General features: G+C 40.6%; 1 protein-coding gene across 2 annotated transcripts; it reads left to right on the top strand.

The window, feature by feature from the left end:
• Window positions 1-928: 928 nt before the first annotated feature.
• On the top strand, window positions 929-16595 carry LOC103775426 (ATP-dependent RNA helicase DDX3X). 2 transcript variants are annotated; one of them, XM_008942878.1, is made up of 17 exons: window positions 929-944; window positions 1012-1071; window positions 2111-2161; window positions 7049-7172; window positions 8385-8528; window positions 8612-8711; window positions 9280-9415; window positions 9845-9930; window positions 10559-10657; window positions 10730-10890; window positions 11081-11225; window positions 11336-11480; window positions 11765-11946; window positions 12030-12147; window positions 12588-12744; window positions 13629-13753; window positions 14078-16595. In XM_008942878.1, exons 1-17 carry the CDS (start codon window positions 929-931, stop codon window positions 14158-14160), a joined length of 1932 nt encoding a protein of 643 aa, XP_008941126.1. In that variant the 3' UTR covers window positions 14161-16595. The 2 variants fall into 2 exon arrangements, with proteins under 2 accessions (XP_008941126.1, XP_008941125.1); XM_008942877.1 differs by having other exon boundaries at window positions 13626-13753.
• Window positions 16596-18005: the final 1410 nt, after the last annotated feature.

Below are 18005 nucleotides of genomic sequence, written 5' to 3'. Positions count from 1 at the left end.
TCAAATAAGAACAATTCTTCAGCCTTGTGTTGATGATTGGATTAACTAAACAGATCAAATTTTAAGTAGTAGCTTTAGAAAGGATGATACGAGGCCTGCAATGGGAGGATTTTTTTTTTAAGAAACTGAATGGCAGCGCATACAGTTGAACATTTAAAAGGATAATGCATTTGGGGATTTCTGCTTTGGATGATTCATGTAATTTTGGAAGACATTTTCGTGCAGTTGCTTCTGCATAAAATTTCACTGTATTTAAACATGACTTATTTTTCCCAAATATGTTTCTAATTTTGCTGTGGAGGCAAACAATTGTGATAAGCTGGACCTTAAGCTTTGTGAGTTGCCTTCTGCTGAAAAGAGTCCATACACTGTGTTAACCCCATTTGGGTTACATGCTGGTTGTGACTGTGCTGAACCTTTTGGACTTCATGGGGAGACCGAAGGCTGCAAATTAAGTTTCAGAAGAGAAAACTGAAAACTGTATTTGCTGAGGTAATTGCAGGAGGAAGTCACCTGATGTTTTGTGAACAGCAGCTGCCTCAGTCATGAAGGCTAACGTTTCTGTAGTGCTAATGCAGTGTTAAGAAGTTTGTTGAGTCTCAGTAAGTGCAGTGCCCAACTGAATTGAGAATTCTAGTCTCTGTAGTCCTAATAAATAAACTTATATTAATCTCAATCAGAATGCATTTGAGTGGCCTGAAAAGCTATTTTAAGTAGCCTGTGTATAGTGAGTGGAGCAGAAGCCTCTGGTATTTGATGTGGTTGGTGTAAGGTAACTCTCCTGACATTGCTGCCTGCATGGTCCACGTTTGTTGGTGGATATGAAGACAGTATAGTTTTGAGTGGTGACTATGACTTTGGCTCTTTACAGCAGGTGTAACTGACACTGTAAACAAATTCCTTTGTAGCAGTAAGTTGTGAGAATGTTATGTCTCTTGATAAGCAGAAGGGCTTTTTGGATCTTGGCATAAATTCATGATACAGCATGTTGATACTTGTTCTATTTCTTCTAGTTTTCTGGTCTAGACTTGAATTCTTCAGACTCTCAGAGTGAAGGAAGCTCTTCAAGCAGTAAGTACATGCAAGACTTCAAGCTTACAAACATTTAGCTCTAGAAATGAGGTGTTTGGATCTGTGAAAAGTAATTTCTGGTGCCAAGATCTGCTAAGATTTATAGAGGCTGATGGGGAATTTGAGGAGGTTGCTAGTTATGTCTGCTTTGAAAATACTGTGTGCTTTAGATAGGAGCTCTTAAGTTAGCAGTGGTATGGCATGTGTAAATTTAAGTACTTGCCTGACTTGAGATCTTGGTGTTCAAATTTTGTGCTAGATTTTGTTGCCTGTAGTCAAACAGCTGAGGCCACTGGTGGTAGTAGTAATATGATGATCTGTCTGCTCAAAACATCCAACTAGAGTTGGAATGTTTGAAAGTAAAATGTTTAATACTTAACTGTACTAATCCTAATTCATTGAGTAGAAATGGTGTTTCTGATGTGCAGGGCTTAAGTATGTTGAGAAGAGAGGGGCATCTTACAGGAATTCTAATTCAGCTTGTGCCTGGTACATTCTAATTCATGTTGCCTAGCAGACAGATGCTTCTGGATTGTAAATGAAGAATGCTATTCAGAGGCAGTTACGTTTGGCTTCTGATTTGATCTGAACTGAACTCACAGGGGTGGTTGAATTTGAGGGGAAAGAAAAATATTGGTACTAATAATAATGTAAGTGCTGGTACTTCAGTGATAAAATGAAAACCTGGTGCCAGATACTTGAGCAGCTTAAGCTAAAGCCATAATGAGTTGTAGGAAGAGAGGTTTTTGTTAGACCCTGTAACATCCATGAAGGACATGTATGACTTGGTCAAAGAAGTAGCAAGACATTTGTACCTTAAAAAAAAAAAAAGGCAGCTACCTAAGTGAGCATGCAAGAACTTAATCTTCACTGAGTTGGTCCTCTTGGAGAAGGATATTAAGTGTTGTGCTAGAGGACTTGTGTTGAAAGATGCTGTAAGAGGCCTTAAAACTTGATGCAGGCTGTTACTGGGAAGACTAGTATCTCAAAAGGTGCTAATGCTGTAGTCTTGTAACACTGTCTGTCTTTTGTCCTGCAGAAGGCCGATACATTCCTCCTCACTTGCGGAACAGGGAAGCTTCAAAACAGGGTATGTATCAGAACCACTGGCCATGCTTGTAACTGGGTCTTGGCCTACTTCTGAATCTCTAGGAACAGGCTTCGATGGTGCTGTTAAAGGTGATTATAGAGACTGGTTTGCAGTACTTTGTACAGAATAGCCACTTCATCTGCTTTTAGTGTGCTATTCTTGTCGTCCAGTTTATATTCTGAACACTTCTGTATCTGCCTGTCAAAATAGCTTCTGTATCTCATTAAACAATTAACTGTGGTTGGAGCAAGATGGGGTCTCCCACCTTAACTTCAGTATCTGTAATCTTCAGTATCAATTATAATGGTATTTTGGGAATGAAAGTCCATAAGAATACCTTCAGAAGGAAATGTGGGTGCTGGTGTGTGATATGAGTGAAATGCATGACCTGTGTTGGTCATGGGGGCATTTGTGCTGAGAAATGGCCTTTATCTTGCACTTGATTTTTTTCTAAACAATCACAATAACAAAGAAATTTTGTGTAGTTATTCAGTGATGTAAATCGTGGTCTTTATTGGTAAGATAAAAGATTTAAAAATTATACATGACGTAACACAAGCTGCAGTACCTACAATGATTTGTGTAGAGACAAGAGAAGCATTTTTGAATGCCTACTCAAATAACTGGCATGGAGGAACTAAAATACTTTCTGCTGTGCTGCAGCTTAAGAAAGACTTAAATCTTGTGTGTTTCTGAAGCAGTGGACTTGCACAGATTCTCCTTTCAATACTGCAGGAGGACTTTCATTTAGGAGTGGGTGGGAGAACATTGAATTGTATGCTGTTGTATCTTAAGATAATAATTCTAGAGTTCCACTCCAATTTTTTTTATTTGAAAAAGATTAGTCTGTTCTGTCTTGCTGTGGCTGGTGCTAGAGCAGGAGAGCTGAATGTTTTGGGGAAAAGTAGCAGGACTGGTTGGCAGCTCTTGAATTTTCTCACTGCATTAGTCTCAAATGTGAGCAGCCTTTCATGAAATTGACCAGCTAACCCTGAGAGGAATGTACAGGTTTCTCAAAAAGTAGGTAAGTTAAAGTTGGCTTGGTGGACATGGGCTATTTATAGTTACTTGTCCTACGTGGTAATTTGTCCCAAAGTCCAGTGTACTTTTTGCAGGTGCTAGATATGGAGGGATACTTTAGTCTTTGAGTTTGTCATGATCTGTTATGAATAGGACTGTCACTGTTCTGTCTTCTGTGTAAGACCATCACTGTATGTGGCAGATGATTTGTGGCTTTTCTGGGGGCTTCAAGCTTCACCTTGCAAAAAGGTAAACAAGTAACAAAACCTGAGTTTGACACAGGGCTTGTTCAATTAATAAAACAGGCTGTGAACTTTCATTGGTGAACTTAACATTTCAGCACTTCCTTAAACCTGTTTTGAGTCTTGCATCACTAGACTACTTATGGGTCCCTGTAGCAAGGTTCATGGTGGTCAAGTGGAAAAGCTGCTGTTCCCGTTCAGGCCTCACACTGAGAGGCAAGTGGGTGTCATCAGTACAGTGATAAGTGGAGCTGTTTTATAGCATTATTTGAAGTCTGTTACACAGTTGTACTTCCTTAAAAGTAGTGTTTGCCTGTGTTAATTACAGCTAAATTAACAATTGCTTCTTCAGCTGTGTTGAAGAATTTCTGTATATTGGTTGCTCCTTGGAATCTTTAGGAATGGATCTTCCAAGTTGCAGACATTATTCAAGGCTTCTGTTGCTTGTGAGTAGTGGTATTTGACCATCTAACAAAGCTCCTGATGCAGCCTTACAAGTGTAGTAACCTGGTAAACTTTTTATTGACTTAAAAATCAGTTAAACTATGTGGTAGAACTGTATTTGAATAATACAGTGGAGTTGTCTTGCTCACATACTGTGCCATTATGGACTTCTGTGAAAGTGTTAACTACTATTACTGCTTTCAAAAACTTGTAGAAAGAAAAACTTTTCTCCTGTTTAAGACATGCACTGGAAGCAAATAGTGCATAGATTATGGCTTGGGGTTCTCACTTTTCTCTACAGCTGATGATGGTATATCATAAATGCCATTAAAGTTGTGCAGTGGACTTAACTTGAAGCTAAGGAAGAAGTTGTTTAAGGCAGTGGACTTGGTACTTTAAAAATAGCTGTTCTTTGTGTTCATGAAGAGCTGAGCATCATTTCAGTAGGTATTGACAGAGGAAGGACAGTAAGATTAGTTGTGTTTAAAGCTCCTACAGTGCTTTGTTCAACTTACTGTCTGTACACCTATTGTTACTACTAATCTGTTAGCATCTTGGCATGTGGGAGTAAGCCAGTACAGAGGTGGAGGAAATGAGGATGTATTTTTATGCATACTCTTAGGTTTCTCAATGGCAGTTCTGGTTTTGAGCTGCTGAAGCTCCAGTACATGGAAATTTGTATGCTGGGCTGCCTGGCCTGAAGTGTCTTGCTTCCATGAGCTTGACTTGATAACACTGAAGATTCTTGTTCTGCCATTTTCTTGTTAAACTTTCTGGAAGCAGCTCTTTGATATTTAAAGAATGTAGCTTAAGGGTCTTTTCCAACCTAGGGTATTCTGTTTTGAATATTGGAAAAGTAGTTATAAAAAAAGTGATTGCTACTGCATGTAACAGCTTTTCAAGTAAGGTGATAATGATTGGTCTTAGGGCATTATAAAATGTGAGTTAATGCTGATTGAGGAGAAGCATTGTCAATTCTACCACTCTTCATAGGTGCAAGAACTACATAGTGCTCTGGAAGTTCATTAATGTACTGAACTCAAAACTTAGAGCCTTTGGTGAAAAATGTGCTGAATGGAGTCCATACAGGTTTTTCTTTAAAAAAAAAAAAACAAAAACAAACAAAACTACTAGGAAAACAGAAACCAAAATGTAAAACTTGATGTTTCATGGAATTTCCTGATATTTCTTGTATGGTCTCATGATCATTTTTTTTCACTTTAGACAAGTCAGCCTGTGGTCTGTTACACGTTGTCTCTGTGTGTTTGCTTCTGGGTTTGTCATGTGTTGTAAATCATGATGAATTTTGTTAGCTAATTACTTAGAATTGACTTGTATAGCCTGGACCACTGTTGTGCTGATCTACAAGGAAAACCAAACTAGGAATAACAAACTGAAAGTGGAATCAATAACCCTCACTGTCAAGTGGGGGTTGTGTCTATATTTGGTATAGGTCTAGAAGTTGCTGCACTACTTTGAAGACAAATATAAAAAGGTACCAGGTTCAGAAACTAGTGCGGTAACAAGCTAGATGAGTAAGCTTACTTTCTGTGCTAGTTTGAGTATAGAATTTTGGCTCCTTTTTGGAACTTTTCAGACATGGTAGGAGACCTTAATGTCGTGCCATACTAAGTCAGATCTTAATGCAGTACTGAGTCAGCCCAGTGTTTTCCCTGATGAGAAACTACATCTAGATCTTCCTGAAGATTGTTCTGCCAGTACCACTGCTGTTAGATCTCTTGGCAGGATGACATGCCCCAATGTTTTTATTGTGATTTGAAAGTTACTGGTACTTAAATCTGGATATAGATGCCTTTTAAACAAGCAACTTCATTAACACATGGGAAAGTGGCTGACAGTCCTGATCTTTTGACACCAATGCCTCTACATGAAGTAACATTAAGCCTCAAGGATAAATTTTAAGAACTTTGGAGGTCTTGAAGCATTCCATGATCTTGTGTGCTAATAAACTTCATGTATGGGTTGTTTGCTGTCTGCTTCAGTTAGATCAAGTGAATTAGTTACCACACTAGTTCTTGAATTTCTTTTGTGACTAGTGCATGTCTGGATTCTGGGAGTAGAATTTCTTTTTTTAAAAAAAAAAAAGTGTGGAGAATGGGGGGTGACACTTTAGAGAACATCTAGCAAGGTAGTGTAATTGTAGCAAAGCTTTTTCAGAGGGGGGGCCTGGAGCAACCCCTTTCTTTGGAGTAATTTTGTCCTGTGGTTGCCTCTTGTCTGGTGTGTAGGTTTTTACTTGTTTCATGCTGTGGAGCTGGCAAAAATGTAGTCACCAGTAGTGACGCTATTTGTTTATCTGTTATTTCACTTATTCTCTCCCAGAATCCCATAGCTGAGACTTGGTTGTTTGGGTCATGTTTTCAAACTTCTGAGAGCTGGAAGTCAATCTTAAGTTCTTGGTCTAGTTCCCAAGCAGTGTTTAATGCCCTGTATTTCTGCCTGCCTCCCAAACCCTGGTAGCTGAATAAAACCAAGACTCGTAACTTGATGGTGTGGGCAGGGTGCTGTCCTTTCTATTCTACTTGGTCCTTTTTCTTGGAGTTAATATACTGAAGTAGGCATCTGTAATAAGTAGGTGTGAAAGTGCTGTAGAAAAATTAATTCAATGTTATAATTTATTGTGAAGAATGCTTTTTTCTGCATGATGCTGCTAATTTGTTTTAGTCTGTGTAGATCAGATTGTCCTGTGTACTTGCAGTAAGACAAAACATTTTAACTTCCATATGGATTTTTAATGCAAGTGCTAATACCATTGATTGATCTCCTCTGGAGGCCTTGTTAACATTACAAACGAAATGCATCATCAAGGATATGTGTTGAAGTTAGAGAGCTGAGACTTTACAAGACTTTGTCTTAGTATTTCTTCTAATACCTGCTTTTCCAGAGTAGGTGACAAATACTGACACTGAGGCAAGAGCAGTGTTTTTAAAAACCTGCTTGTTCATGGGTGGAGGGGTTTCAGCAAGTGCTGATAAACAATGGCAAGTGCTTAGTCCTGGTTCAGATAAGTCTTAACATCTGTACATCTCCCGTTCATGGAAGGACTGCCTGCCTTCCAGTCCTGCAGTCCTTCCAGTTGAGACTTCCTGGGCAGAACTTACTCTTTTCTTGTAAAAGCCTAGACCATGTAACATATGTCTAAAATACCTTTCTTTACTAGGTTTTGATAGTGGTGGATGGAGTTCCAGCAGAGACAAGGATGCATACAGCAGCTTTGGTGCACGGTCTGATCGTGGAGCAAAATCAAGCTTCTTCGACCGTGGAAATGGATCAAGAGGAGGGAGGCAAGTACTTAATGGTCTCCATGGTGCTTATGAAGTCTGGCTTGGGTCTAGTAGCGCACCTGTGATCTTGGTGTTGAATTGGGGTTCTAGATAGGAGCGAACAGGGTAAGGCTGGAGGAAGCTGGGAGGGGAGGAGAGAGTGAGAATACCTTGCTTTTACAAGTACATGAGTTCAAGGATGGGATGCTTGCATGTGTTGAAAAATCTGCCCTGTAGAGCACCAGTAGCCAGTCACTGAAGCTTTAATGACTTGCTGACTTAACCATTTCACAAAAAAGTGTTACAAGGGTGACTGCTTCCAGGAGAGAAAAAAAAAAACATGAAGAGCTACTGGGACCACATAAATCAAAACGGATTTTAAATTTTATTTCATTTTTTCTTGTTTAAAAAGTGTAGTTAATACAACTGGGTGAGACTCTTGCAGGTTCTCTACCTTACTTGATCAGTCTTACACACATCATGCGTTGTATGCAGAAGTGTGGTGAGAGTGACCTTTATCGACTAGTAAAGCTGACGCTAGTCCTGTATCCAGACATTTCTCAAACATGATTTACCAGACCAAAAACTAAACAGTTGAGGTAAGGACTTTTTCTGCCTTCTTTCAAAGTCAGTAATAACAGGTGAGCTCCCTCTTTATAATTTGACATGTAATTGAGGTTTCTAGCTTGGTCACAGGTGTGGTGGTGGAATAAAGGAACAAATTGCAGCACTTCAGGGTTTTGTTTGGTTGGTGAGAGACTTGTGTAAGATGAGGCATACAGACGGGGAGAATCGAACAACAACTCCAAAGAGGTTGAAGCAGATCTGTGTACAAAAAAAGTAAAGAATGGGCAACTTGAATTGCAGCTCTAGTGGCAGATGACTGATCACTTTACATTTGTTAGACTTTAAAATAAAACATTTTCATACAGAGTTCAGTGTGTTAGCTAAAATGAGCAGTGAAGTTGTCGTGATAAACTTTCCCATCTGTGGCACAGAATAACATAGTCTGACTGTTGGGACTAAACTCATTTCAGTCCATAGGTCAAGAAGCCAGTACAAACAGGTGATGACTTTGAGTTGTTATGCAGCTCTGTATAATTCACAAGAGTGTACACCACTAGATTATTACAGCTTTAACTTTCATAAATGATAGAATCAAAATTTTGCATGTCAGAGTCCTGTTGCCCAGGAATGGTGGGAATGGTGGTTTGATACTCTTGCTGTGTTTAGATACGAAGAGCGTGGAAGAGGTGGTGACTATGATAGGAGTGGCTTTGGCAGATTTGACCGTGGTGGCGGGAATAGCCGTTGGTGTGACAAATCAGATGAAGATGACTGGTCAAAGCCTCTTCCACCAAGTGAACGCCTGGAACAGTAAGTAATGGAATAGCATAAATTCACACAGTGGGGCCATTTGATAGGTCTAGCAAGTAAAATACTTGTTTTCCTGTTTTTAGAGAGCTCTTTTCAGGAAGCAATACTGGCATTAACTTTGAGAAGTATGATGACATTCCTGTTGAAGCAACAGGCAGCAACTGTCCTCCACATATTGAAAGTGTAAGTTCTTCTGTGTGGTTTGTTAGTTTGGTTTGCTGTTGTATCTAATAGTGAATATTTTGCATATGAAACTTGATGTCATGCTGTTGTAAGTTTGAGGAAATGCTGTGTTGCTGCTCTCTTCGCAGCCAAGCTGTTTTGTGTGTGCAATCAAAGAAGGCTGCATGTGATGAACTAAGGCATGGGAGAAATTCTGTAAGCTTGGTCAGCTCAGGATTCTAGCTCACTTTTAACTGTGTGACTTGTCTTTAAACAGTAAACTTGTAAAGAAGTAGAAGTGTTTGAAGGTGCTGGTTTGTTGGAGCAACTGCTTTAGCATAGGCATTGTCATGCTGAGCATAGCATGGTAGTGCAGTCTGTACTTGGCTTGGCTGGCTTTTCAAGGATCACTTATGTGACTGGACTGAGTACTTGCCAGGCTTTGGGTAACGGGCTCTCTAGTATCTGTAAATTTGATGGGCAGGTCCTATAGGAAGATAGGAAACAGAAACAACTTCACAAATAGTTTCTTAGGCTGAATGGTGCGTTCTGTGGTGGCTGAAAAGAACTTGTTCTAACTATCTTGCAGTTCAATGATGTTGACATGGGAGAAATTATTATGGGAAACATTGAGCTCACACGCTACAGTCGTCCTACCCCAGTCCAGAAACACGCAATACCTATTATTAAAGAAAAGAGAGACTTGATGGCCTGTGCTCAAACAGGTAAGTTGGCAACTCCTTACTGGGTAGTGTCTCTCAGTAAGAGTAGGGTCTTTGATTCATCATGCTGCAGGAGAGAGGTCCATAAAGCAGTACAACTTTCTGCTCAGAGTATACTGAAATACCTGCACTGTTAGAAGTGAACTAGCTGTGGAGTCTGGCAGCTGCTTTAGAAGTGGCTTGCTTGGATTTGCTGTGTTCTAAGAGAAGTTTTAGTGGCTTAAAAATCAATTCACTTTGGAGTTTTGTAGTGCTGAGTGGTAAGTGTTTTGTAGATAACCTCTACTGGCTAAAGAGTGTGCTCCAATGGCATAGGTGGTATCTATCTACTAGTGCAGATGTTACTGGGAATGTGCTGGTGATACTGCATCAGTGCTGTAGTTGGCAGTATGTTAGTTTTGAAAATAACTTAATACTGAATTGTCCTAATAGGGTCTGGGAAAACGGCTGCATTTCTTCTACCAATATTGAGCCAGATCTATGCAGATGGCCCTGGTGATGCATTGAGGGCTATGAAGGCAAGTATTTAAATATCAGTCCTGGAAAGCTATGACTAGTGTGTATTTTTGCTCTGTATGCTTATGTCTGCTACTGAATGGGTGGACTTAAATGTAATCCTTGTTGTGGGTATCATAGGCAAGCGTCTCAGCTTTCAGAAGGCTTCACTTATTTATCTTGAAAAATCCAGGCTGTGGGACACTTCTTGCCCCCCCCTCCCCACCCTGTGTAAAGAGTAGTTATGTTTAACTATCTAGAGAAAAGATGACTTGAGAGATCTTTGCTTTAAAGACAAACAGGGAAGTCCCTTGCTGTGAAAAAGGCTACTTGGGCATGTCTTATATTGCAGTGACTTCAGTGTGGGAAGTCATAGGTTTTATGGCTGTTACTTCTGTGCTTCCCAAGTTATGGATCACAGTGCAGGTCATAGAGACCAAACCTGTGCAGCTACATTGCTGTTAGCATAATAATCAACAGCTGAATTTTTGGGTGCTGTAGCAGGGCAGTCTTCAGATGCAGTGCTTAAAATGAGTTGGCTCTCAGCCGTGCTTTTTTCTTGTGTTGTGACAAATAATGCCTGTAGTAGCTGTTTTAATTCCCCTTGTATCTGGGTTAGTCGTTCCAAGTAACTTTTCTTTCTCATTGCAGGAGAATGGAAGGTATGGGCGCCGTAAGCAATATCCAATCTCACTGGTCTTGGCTCCCACTAGAGAACTGGCTGTGCAGATCTATGAGGAAGCCCGAAAGGTATATCTAGTTCATCATTATAAAATAGCTTAAGTACAGGTTGTGTGAGAGCTAATTTACTTTGTTTTATAGTTTGCATACCGTTCCAGAGTTCGTCCCTGTGTTGTGTATGGTGGAGCAGACATCGGTCAGCAGATACGTGACCTGGAACGTGGATGTCACTTGCTTGTAGCAACTCCAGGACGACTGGTTGATATGATGGAGAGGGGAAAGATTGGACTGGATTTCTGCAAGTAAGGAAAACTTTCTTGTTCATGTATGAGAAACTTTACCTCTTTAAAGTATTAGCCTAGAGTTAATGCCACTTAATTTCTAGCTTTTGAGTACCTAGTTGAGAACTTGTGGTCCCAGTGTCTGTGCTGGGACCACAGCACAGCTTAAAAACAAAAGATCTGAGGAGTAACTGTTTTTATTACTATTTAGGTACCTAGTGCTTGATGAAGCTGACAGAATGCTTGATATGGGGTTTGAACCTCAAATTCGTCGAATTGTTGAACAAGACACTATGCCACCAAAGGGAGTTCGTCATACTATGATGTTCAGTGCTACTTTCCCCAAGGAAATCCAGGTACTTTACAATAAGTTCAAACATTTGAACAGCTCAGAGAGCATAACTTTCCTCTGGAATGAGAAAAAAAGTACTGATTTCAATTTTTTTCCCCCTTTTTATTTTTTTAGATGCTTGCTCGTGACTTCCTTGATGAATATATCTTTCTGGCTGTTGGCAGAGTAGGTTCTACATCTGAGAATATTACACAGAAAGTAGTATGGGTGGAAGAGTCAGACAAACGATCATTTCTGCTTGACCTGTTAAATGCCACAGGTAAAGACCAGTTATGTATAAGCAGATGAAGTAAATACAAAGACTCAAACATAATAAGAACTTGTGCGGTGAATGTATTGCATTAGCCAAACAATTCACTTAGCCATATGTCAGTTTTAAGTTGATGTAAGCTCTTCTGGTAATATAAAATGGGGAAGGAGGTCTCTGGTGTCTTCAGTTTAAACAAGAGCAGAGAACTGAAACCACCTTTTACCAGGGCAGTGGAGCTAAGTACTTGTCTCTGCAGCTTTTCCTCTGCTAACCTGTGCTTTAATGATTGTTAGGCAAGGATTCCTTGACACTGGTGTTCGTGGAGACTAAAAAGGGTGCAGATGCTCTCGAGGACTTCTTGTACCATGAAGGGTATGCCTGCACAAGTATCCATGGAGATCGCTCTCAGAGGGACAGAGAGGAAGCACTGCACCAGTTCCGGTCGGGCAAGAGCCCAATTCTTGTTGCCACAGCAGTAAGTGAAATCTGAGGCTTGAGCCAGTAAACATACTGGCCTGTGGAATTTACTAAGATTTGATTTAATTCTTCCACCACTAGGTAGCAGCAAGAGGCCTGGATATTTCAAATGTAAAGCACGTCATAAACTTTGACTTGCCAAGTGACATTGAAGAGTATGTACATCGTATTGGTCGTACAGGGCGTGTAGGAAACCTTGGTAAGTATGATCCAGAATTTTCATAGGCAGCACTTTGTACATGAGTTGATGGGGGCAGTAGTATTTGCTATAGCGGCAAATTCCAACTCCTGGTACTTAAGAGAAGCATGTGTGCTCCCTTCTGTGACCAGAAGCTGGTTGCTGCTGTCTAGCCAGTGTGGAAAGTAACCATCCTTTAGTGCTCTTGTGGATAGTAAAAATCTGATAGCACATGTAAGCTTGGTGTCTTTGTCAGTAAATAGCTGGGGACTTTGTGACTAGCTGTGCCTGAGTAATGGTCTTAAACCAGCTTTTCTCTTCAGGTAATTCTCATTATTCTCTGCCTTGGCTACAAGTAACCTGATACTGTACTTGTCATAGCTGCAAGTGGAGTGTGAAATGGGTTTAAGTGCTGTAGTGTACTTGCTTTGTGTGGGGCTAAACATGAGTGTTTACTTTAGGTCTTGCCACCTCATTCTTCAATGAGAGGAACATCAACATCACCAAGGACTTGCTTGATCTTCTTGTTGAGGCTAAGCAAGAAGTACCATCTTGGCTGGAAAACATGGCTTACGAACAGCATCACAAAGGAGGTGGTAGCCGTGGACGATCTAAGAGGTAATGGTCACAGCTTTGCCTGAGGGTGTATTTAATATTGTGAGAGGCAGTTCTGTGACTTGTTTTCAGTCTAAAAATGGAGGAATACAAAGCAGAGCAGTAGAAACTGACAGGTGCATCAGAGAGGACAGCTTGGTGTCTGATTTTGTTCTATCTTAAGGCAGTTAATCTAGACAACTAGATACGGCTAAGATAGAACAAAATCTAGCAAAAATGGCTTTAGAATTCTGTGAAAGCACTTGGAAAATACTTAATGGATGTGTGTACCTGCATGTGTCAGATGTACCTTAAGCAGCTGGTTTGATGTTTAGGAGAAGGTAACACATGCCTCCTCCTGACAGGAAAGGCATGAATATGAATTAGACTGAGTGTCACTCAGCCACTTGTGGTTCTGCTGTGGAAAGCTAACATGCCTTCTACACTGGTAATACAGAGCTGTGTTTAATGGTGTGATACAACCAGGTGAATTCTAGTTGGTGGTTTTTCTGTTCAGAGCTGTGCTTGTAAAATAGTCATCCTTTTCTACAACAGGAAAAGTTGGTCATAAATTCATCACTTAAGCACTAAGATAGGTTTGGAAACTTGTGGAGTGGAGGTTGCAGTGAGTCAAACTTTGTACCAGGACCCAAGAAAGTAATTCTTGGTGTCACGTGGCATGTTCAGCATGACTGAATAGTAAATTTTCCTTTGCCATTTTGAATGCCCCTTCCAGGTAGCACCAGCATGCTCGCAAAGCATGGTGAACTCAACACTTGTACTGACTATGGGCTTCCTGTAGTTGGTAACCAAAGCTGAAGAAGCTTAGTACTTGAATCTTGATGTCTGCAGTGATGAAAATACCAGTGACTTTACTGAAGTGTTTGTGTTTTTCCGTTTTACAGCAGTAGGTTCAGTGGAGGGTTTGGTGCCAGAGACTACCGAACAAGTAGTGGTTCTGGCAGCAGTAGCTTCAGTAGCAGTCGATCGACCAGCAGCCGCAGTGGAGGAAGTGGCAGCAGAGGATTTGGAGGTAAGAAAAACTGAGCAGGTGGTGCTGGCAAATACAAAGCCAGATCTAAAACTCTTTCTGTAGTAAAATGTCCAGAGGTGATATTTAAACAAAGCCAGCTGGTGCTTGTTCTGCAAAGTCCAGGCTATTGCAGGCTACCTGTCTGGTTAGCTTGAGGCTGCCTAGCTTTCCAGCCTCTCACTAGCTTAAGGTGTGCATTTGGCAGTGCTGCTGGGTGGGTGTCCTTTAATGGGCAACAGGCATCCTGTCTGTGCCCTGGGCTGTTCTCCTCTTGTGAAGGTGTGAGCAGGTTGATTAAACATGACTTTCTCTTGCCTTTCTCAGGTGGTGGTTACGGAGGCTTCTACAACAGTGATGGATATGGAGGAAACTATAACTCCCAGGGGGTTGACTGGTGGGGCAACTGAATCTGCTTGCAGCAGATACCCTACCAAACAAGCTAATATGGAAACCACATGTAACTTAGCCAGACTATACCTTGTGTAGCTTCAAGAACTCGCAGTACATTACCAGCTGTGATTCTCCACTGAAATTTTTTTTAAGGGAGCTCAAGGTCACAAGATGGAAATAAAGGAACAAGTAGCCCTATCTTGAAGGTGGTTTTGAAGACTCTATTGCTGTAGTCAGGATTAACTCCCCTCCCACCCATCCCCACCCAAAACTGCATTTATGATTTTGTGACTGAGGATCATTTGTTTGTTAATGTACTGTGCCTTTAACTTTAGACAACTTTTATTTTGATGTCCTGTTGGCTCAGTAATGCTCAAGATATCAATTGTTTTGACAAAATAAAAATTACTGAACTTGGGCTGAAATCAAACCTTGGCACACAGGTGTGATACAACTTAAACAGGAATCACCGATTCATCCATAATATTACAAAGAAACTTATGCGGTAGCCTGCATTAGGGCTTTTGGTATCTGCAGATTTGAAAAATAAAACATCTTGAAGCATATCGATGCAATTAGTTTCTAATGTGGCAAAACTGTACTAAGTTAAAGTTCTGATTTGCTCACTCTATCCTGGATAGGTACTTAGAACCTGATAGCCTTTAATAAGCCATTCCAGTCATGATGAGATGATGTATGGATACATGCATACATTAAAGCACTGTTTTTGAAGTTAATGCAAGTAAATACAGCAATTCCTTTTTCAATGTTTAGGCAGATCATTAATGTGAGCTAGCCAAATGTGGGCAGAACATTACAGGGAACGTTTAAAGGTCTGATAACTTGAAATAGTTTTTAGGAGAATTCATCTATTTAGACTTTGTAAAAATGCCTGCCATATGAAATTGAAATGGTAGAATGGCTGACCATGGCAGTGATTGGTCCTCCTCAAGGGCCTGACTGAATTTTTGGTCTAATAACGCATGCTAGTGTTGATGTTTTTTGGTCAAGAGGGTATGAACAGGAAGAATTATGCAGCAGGCTTTATTTTAATGCAGATTCACATTACTCTGTTCAAGCTGCGTGGAGATGTTAAACTGGCTTACTGTAGACTTTGCAAAATGGCTCCAGAAGAGTAACAAACAAACCTGAGATCACAGAGGTTGGAAATGTACATAAACTGCACAAGGTTTCAATTCTGCTATTAAAGTGCAGTTTTAGTCAGTTTTAGTTGCATAGGTTTCCATTGTATTTATAGTCTGTTTATGCTAAATCTGGCCAAAGATAAGTAATGTCCACCAGAAAAATGCCTCTGCCACTTGGAATTTCTGTGCTGACTTTGTGGCCAGAGCAGTTAACAACTAATCTACAGTGGCGCAGGAAAACGGCAAAAATCTCCTAAAGTGCAATAGATTTTTTCAAGTGTATTGTGCCTTGTTCTAAAACTTTTATTAAGTAGGTGCACTTGACAGTATTGAGGTCATTTGTTATGGTGCTATTTCAAGTCTAGGTTTAGGCCCTTGTACATTTTGCCCATAACTTTTTACAAAATACTTCTTTTATTGCACATTCAGAGAATTTTATATATGTCTTGTGTGCGTGTCCTTAACTTCCAATCTTATTTTGTCTCTTGGAGATTGAACGCAGCTTGTTTAAGGAGAAGGAAATAGATTCAAAACCTTATTTGGGACCATGGGAATGATAGCTGGGAAGAAAACTATTTGCACACGACAGATTTCTAGATACTTTTTGCTGCTAGTTTTGTGTAATATTTATTGAACATTTTTGACAAATATTTATTTTTGTAAGCCTAAAAGTGATTCTTTGAAAGTTTAAAGAAACTTGACCAAAAGACAGTACAAAAACACTGGCACTTGAATGTTGAATGTCACCGTATGCGTGAAATTATATATTTCGGGGTAGTGTGAGCTTTTAATGTTTAAGTCATATTAAACTCTTAAGTCAAATTAAGCAGACCCGGCATTGGCAGTGTAGCCATAACTTTCTGATAGTAAAACAAAAATTGGCAACTTAAAATTAAACATGCCAAGGTTTTGATACACTTGTCTTAAGATATTAATGAAACACTTCTAAACACTGATGTGAAGTGTCCAGATTCTCAGATGTTTGTTGCGTGAGTTTTGTTTAGTTGTGTGGTTTTTTTTTCAGTGAATGTCTGGCACATTGCAATCCTCAAACATGTGGTTATCTTTGTTGTATTGGCATAATCAGTGACTTGTGCATTTGAGCAAGTTTTATTGGCCAGCAATATTTTCAGTTCAGATAAAAGGATCCAAAACAATATGCAAGAATGGACTTAAACTTGCTGAATGTGAAAATTGAACTTCAAGTCACTGTAGGTTTAGAATTGCTTATTGTATTAGTTTAGATGCTAGCACTGCATGTGCTGTGCATATTCTTGATTTTATTAAAATAAAAACGTTTAACTGCAGTCTGCTCATTTGTGAAGCGTCACTCTCCTGGTTTACAAGACCCATAGCCCAAATGGTCTCATTCATGTGCAACTCGAAGCAGGTGAACCTAGTGTGGTACATGTCAGTGTGCTTATTGATGGCAGCGAAGCTTGGGGCTTACACCTTCACAGCACCTGTGCAGCACAGCCTTCAGTGCTTGCATGGGTTTCCTAGAGGAGCTGACAAAGATGGGGCGGATGAGGAGATAACCTTTTGTGGTGGTGTTTTTTTCCTGAAGAATAGTAAGGTTGACTGTAACAACATAATTTGTTGAGCACTCACTTGGATTAGATTCCATGTAGTGCTGAGGGCCTCATCTCACAGCTGGGCCTCTGAACTTAGCAAAGCTGCCTTGCAGTAGACAGCTTCAATTTTGACACCTTGTTGATTGCTGCTAGGCAGCCATGTTGAAAGCAGGCATGTGGAAAGCTGTAGGAAAAGTGCAGGATGTACCCTCTTCCTCAAAATGTGTCCCTCTCTCCCCCACACCCCAGTTACTAAGTATACTTCAGTTGGAGTTGGCTCAGTCTCATAGCCTAGTTTTCTACAAGTGGGTAGGAGGAGGTTAAGTACTGGAATATCCAAGGGGATACAGTGGAAGGAATAGTTTGTTTCTAGTCTATTTTTGAAGCCAGACAAAAGTCTTGCTTCATTGAGAAGAACATCTAGAAGGAGCCTGGGTTTAAAGCTCTGTGCTGAAATTACTGTAGAGACTGACCGGTGAATTCCATGTGCGTAAGGGGTAGGCGAGAATAGTGCCCGAGACCTCTGCTCCACGAGTGTCCTGCAGCCCTTGCTATGGGTTGAGAGCCAGTAAAGATGCAATGTGAAGTCCTGGCTGCATTAGTAAACATCTGTCTGTGCAGCCTTTCCTACCTGGTACAACACAACTTGTATGAAGGGCTATGGAAGGGAGGAGAGAGGCACACTTGCTACCAGGATAGCTTGCTGGAGGATCCACCTGGGGCACGCTGACTCTGGATCACACTAAATTTACCTGCTTTAGACTTGTACTGAATACAAACTTCATTGTGCAGGGCTTTGTGTTGTCATGCTATGTCCCTGGATGTGTAGCATGCACTTAAGTATTTTCCAAAGAGCTCTGACCTGGCATTGCCCCCCCCACACACTCTATCGTGTGAATAAAGTCATGGAAGCCCAGAACCACAGAATTAGGAGACACACTGAGTGGAGTGGTGTATGCTGTGGAGGTGGCCTGTGGGATTCGTGTTTTGAGTGTGTAGGTTTACGCTCTACCTGAGCATGAGGTTTGTTCCTGGCAAAGTCTGTTGGAGAAAGCGCAGGTGTGGCAGAAATCCTTAGGCAGCTGAAATTGCAGGAGTATGGTGTAGCAGCTGGAGGCCAGACCTGTGAGCAGCGCTCTTGGG

The sequence above is a fragment of the Merops nubicus genome, unplaced genomic scaffold, assembly GCF_000691845.1.
Source record: "Merops nubicus isolate BGI_N331 unplaced genomic scaffold, ASM69184v1 scaffold52286, whole genome shotgun sequence".
Lineage (NCBI taxonomy): Eukaryota > Metazoa > Chordata > Aves > Coraciiformes > Meropidae > Merops > Merops nubicus.
Note: the sequence above shows the minus strand (reverse complement) of the source record. Positions and strands in the feature narration are given on the sequence as shown.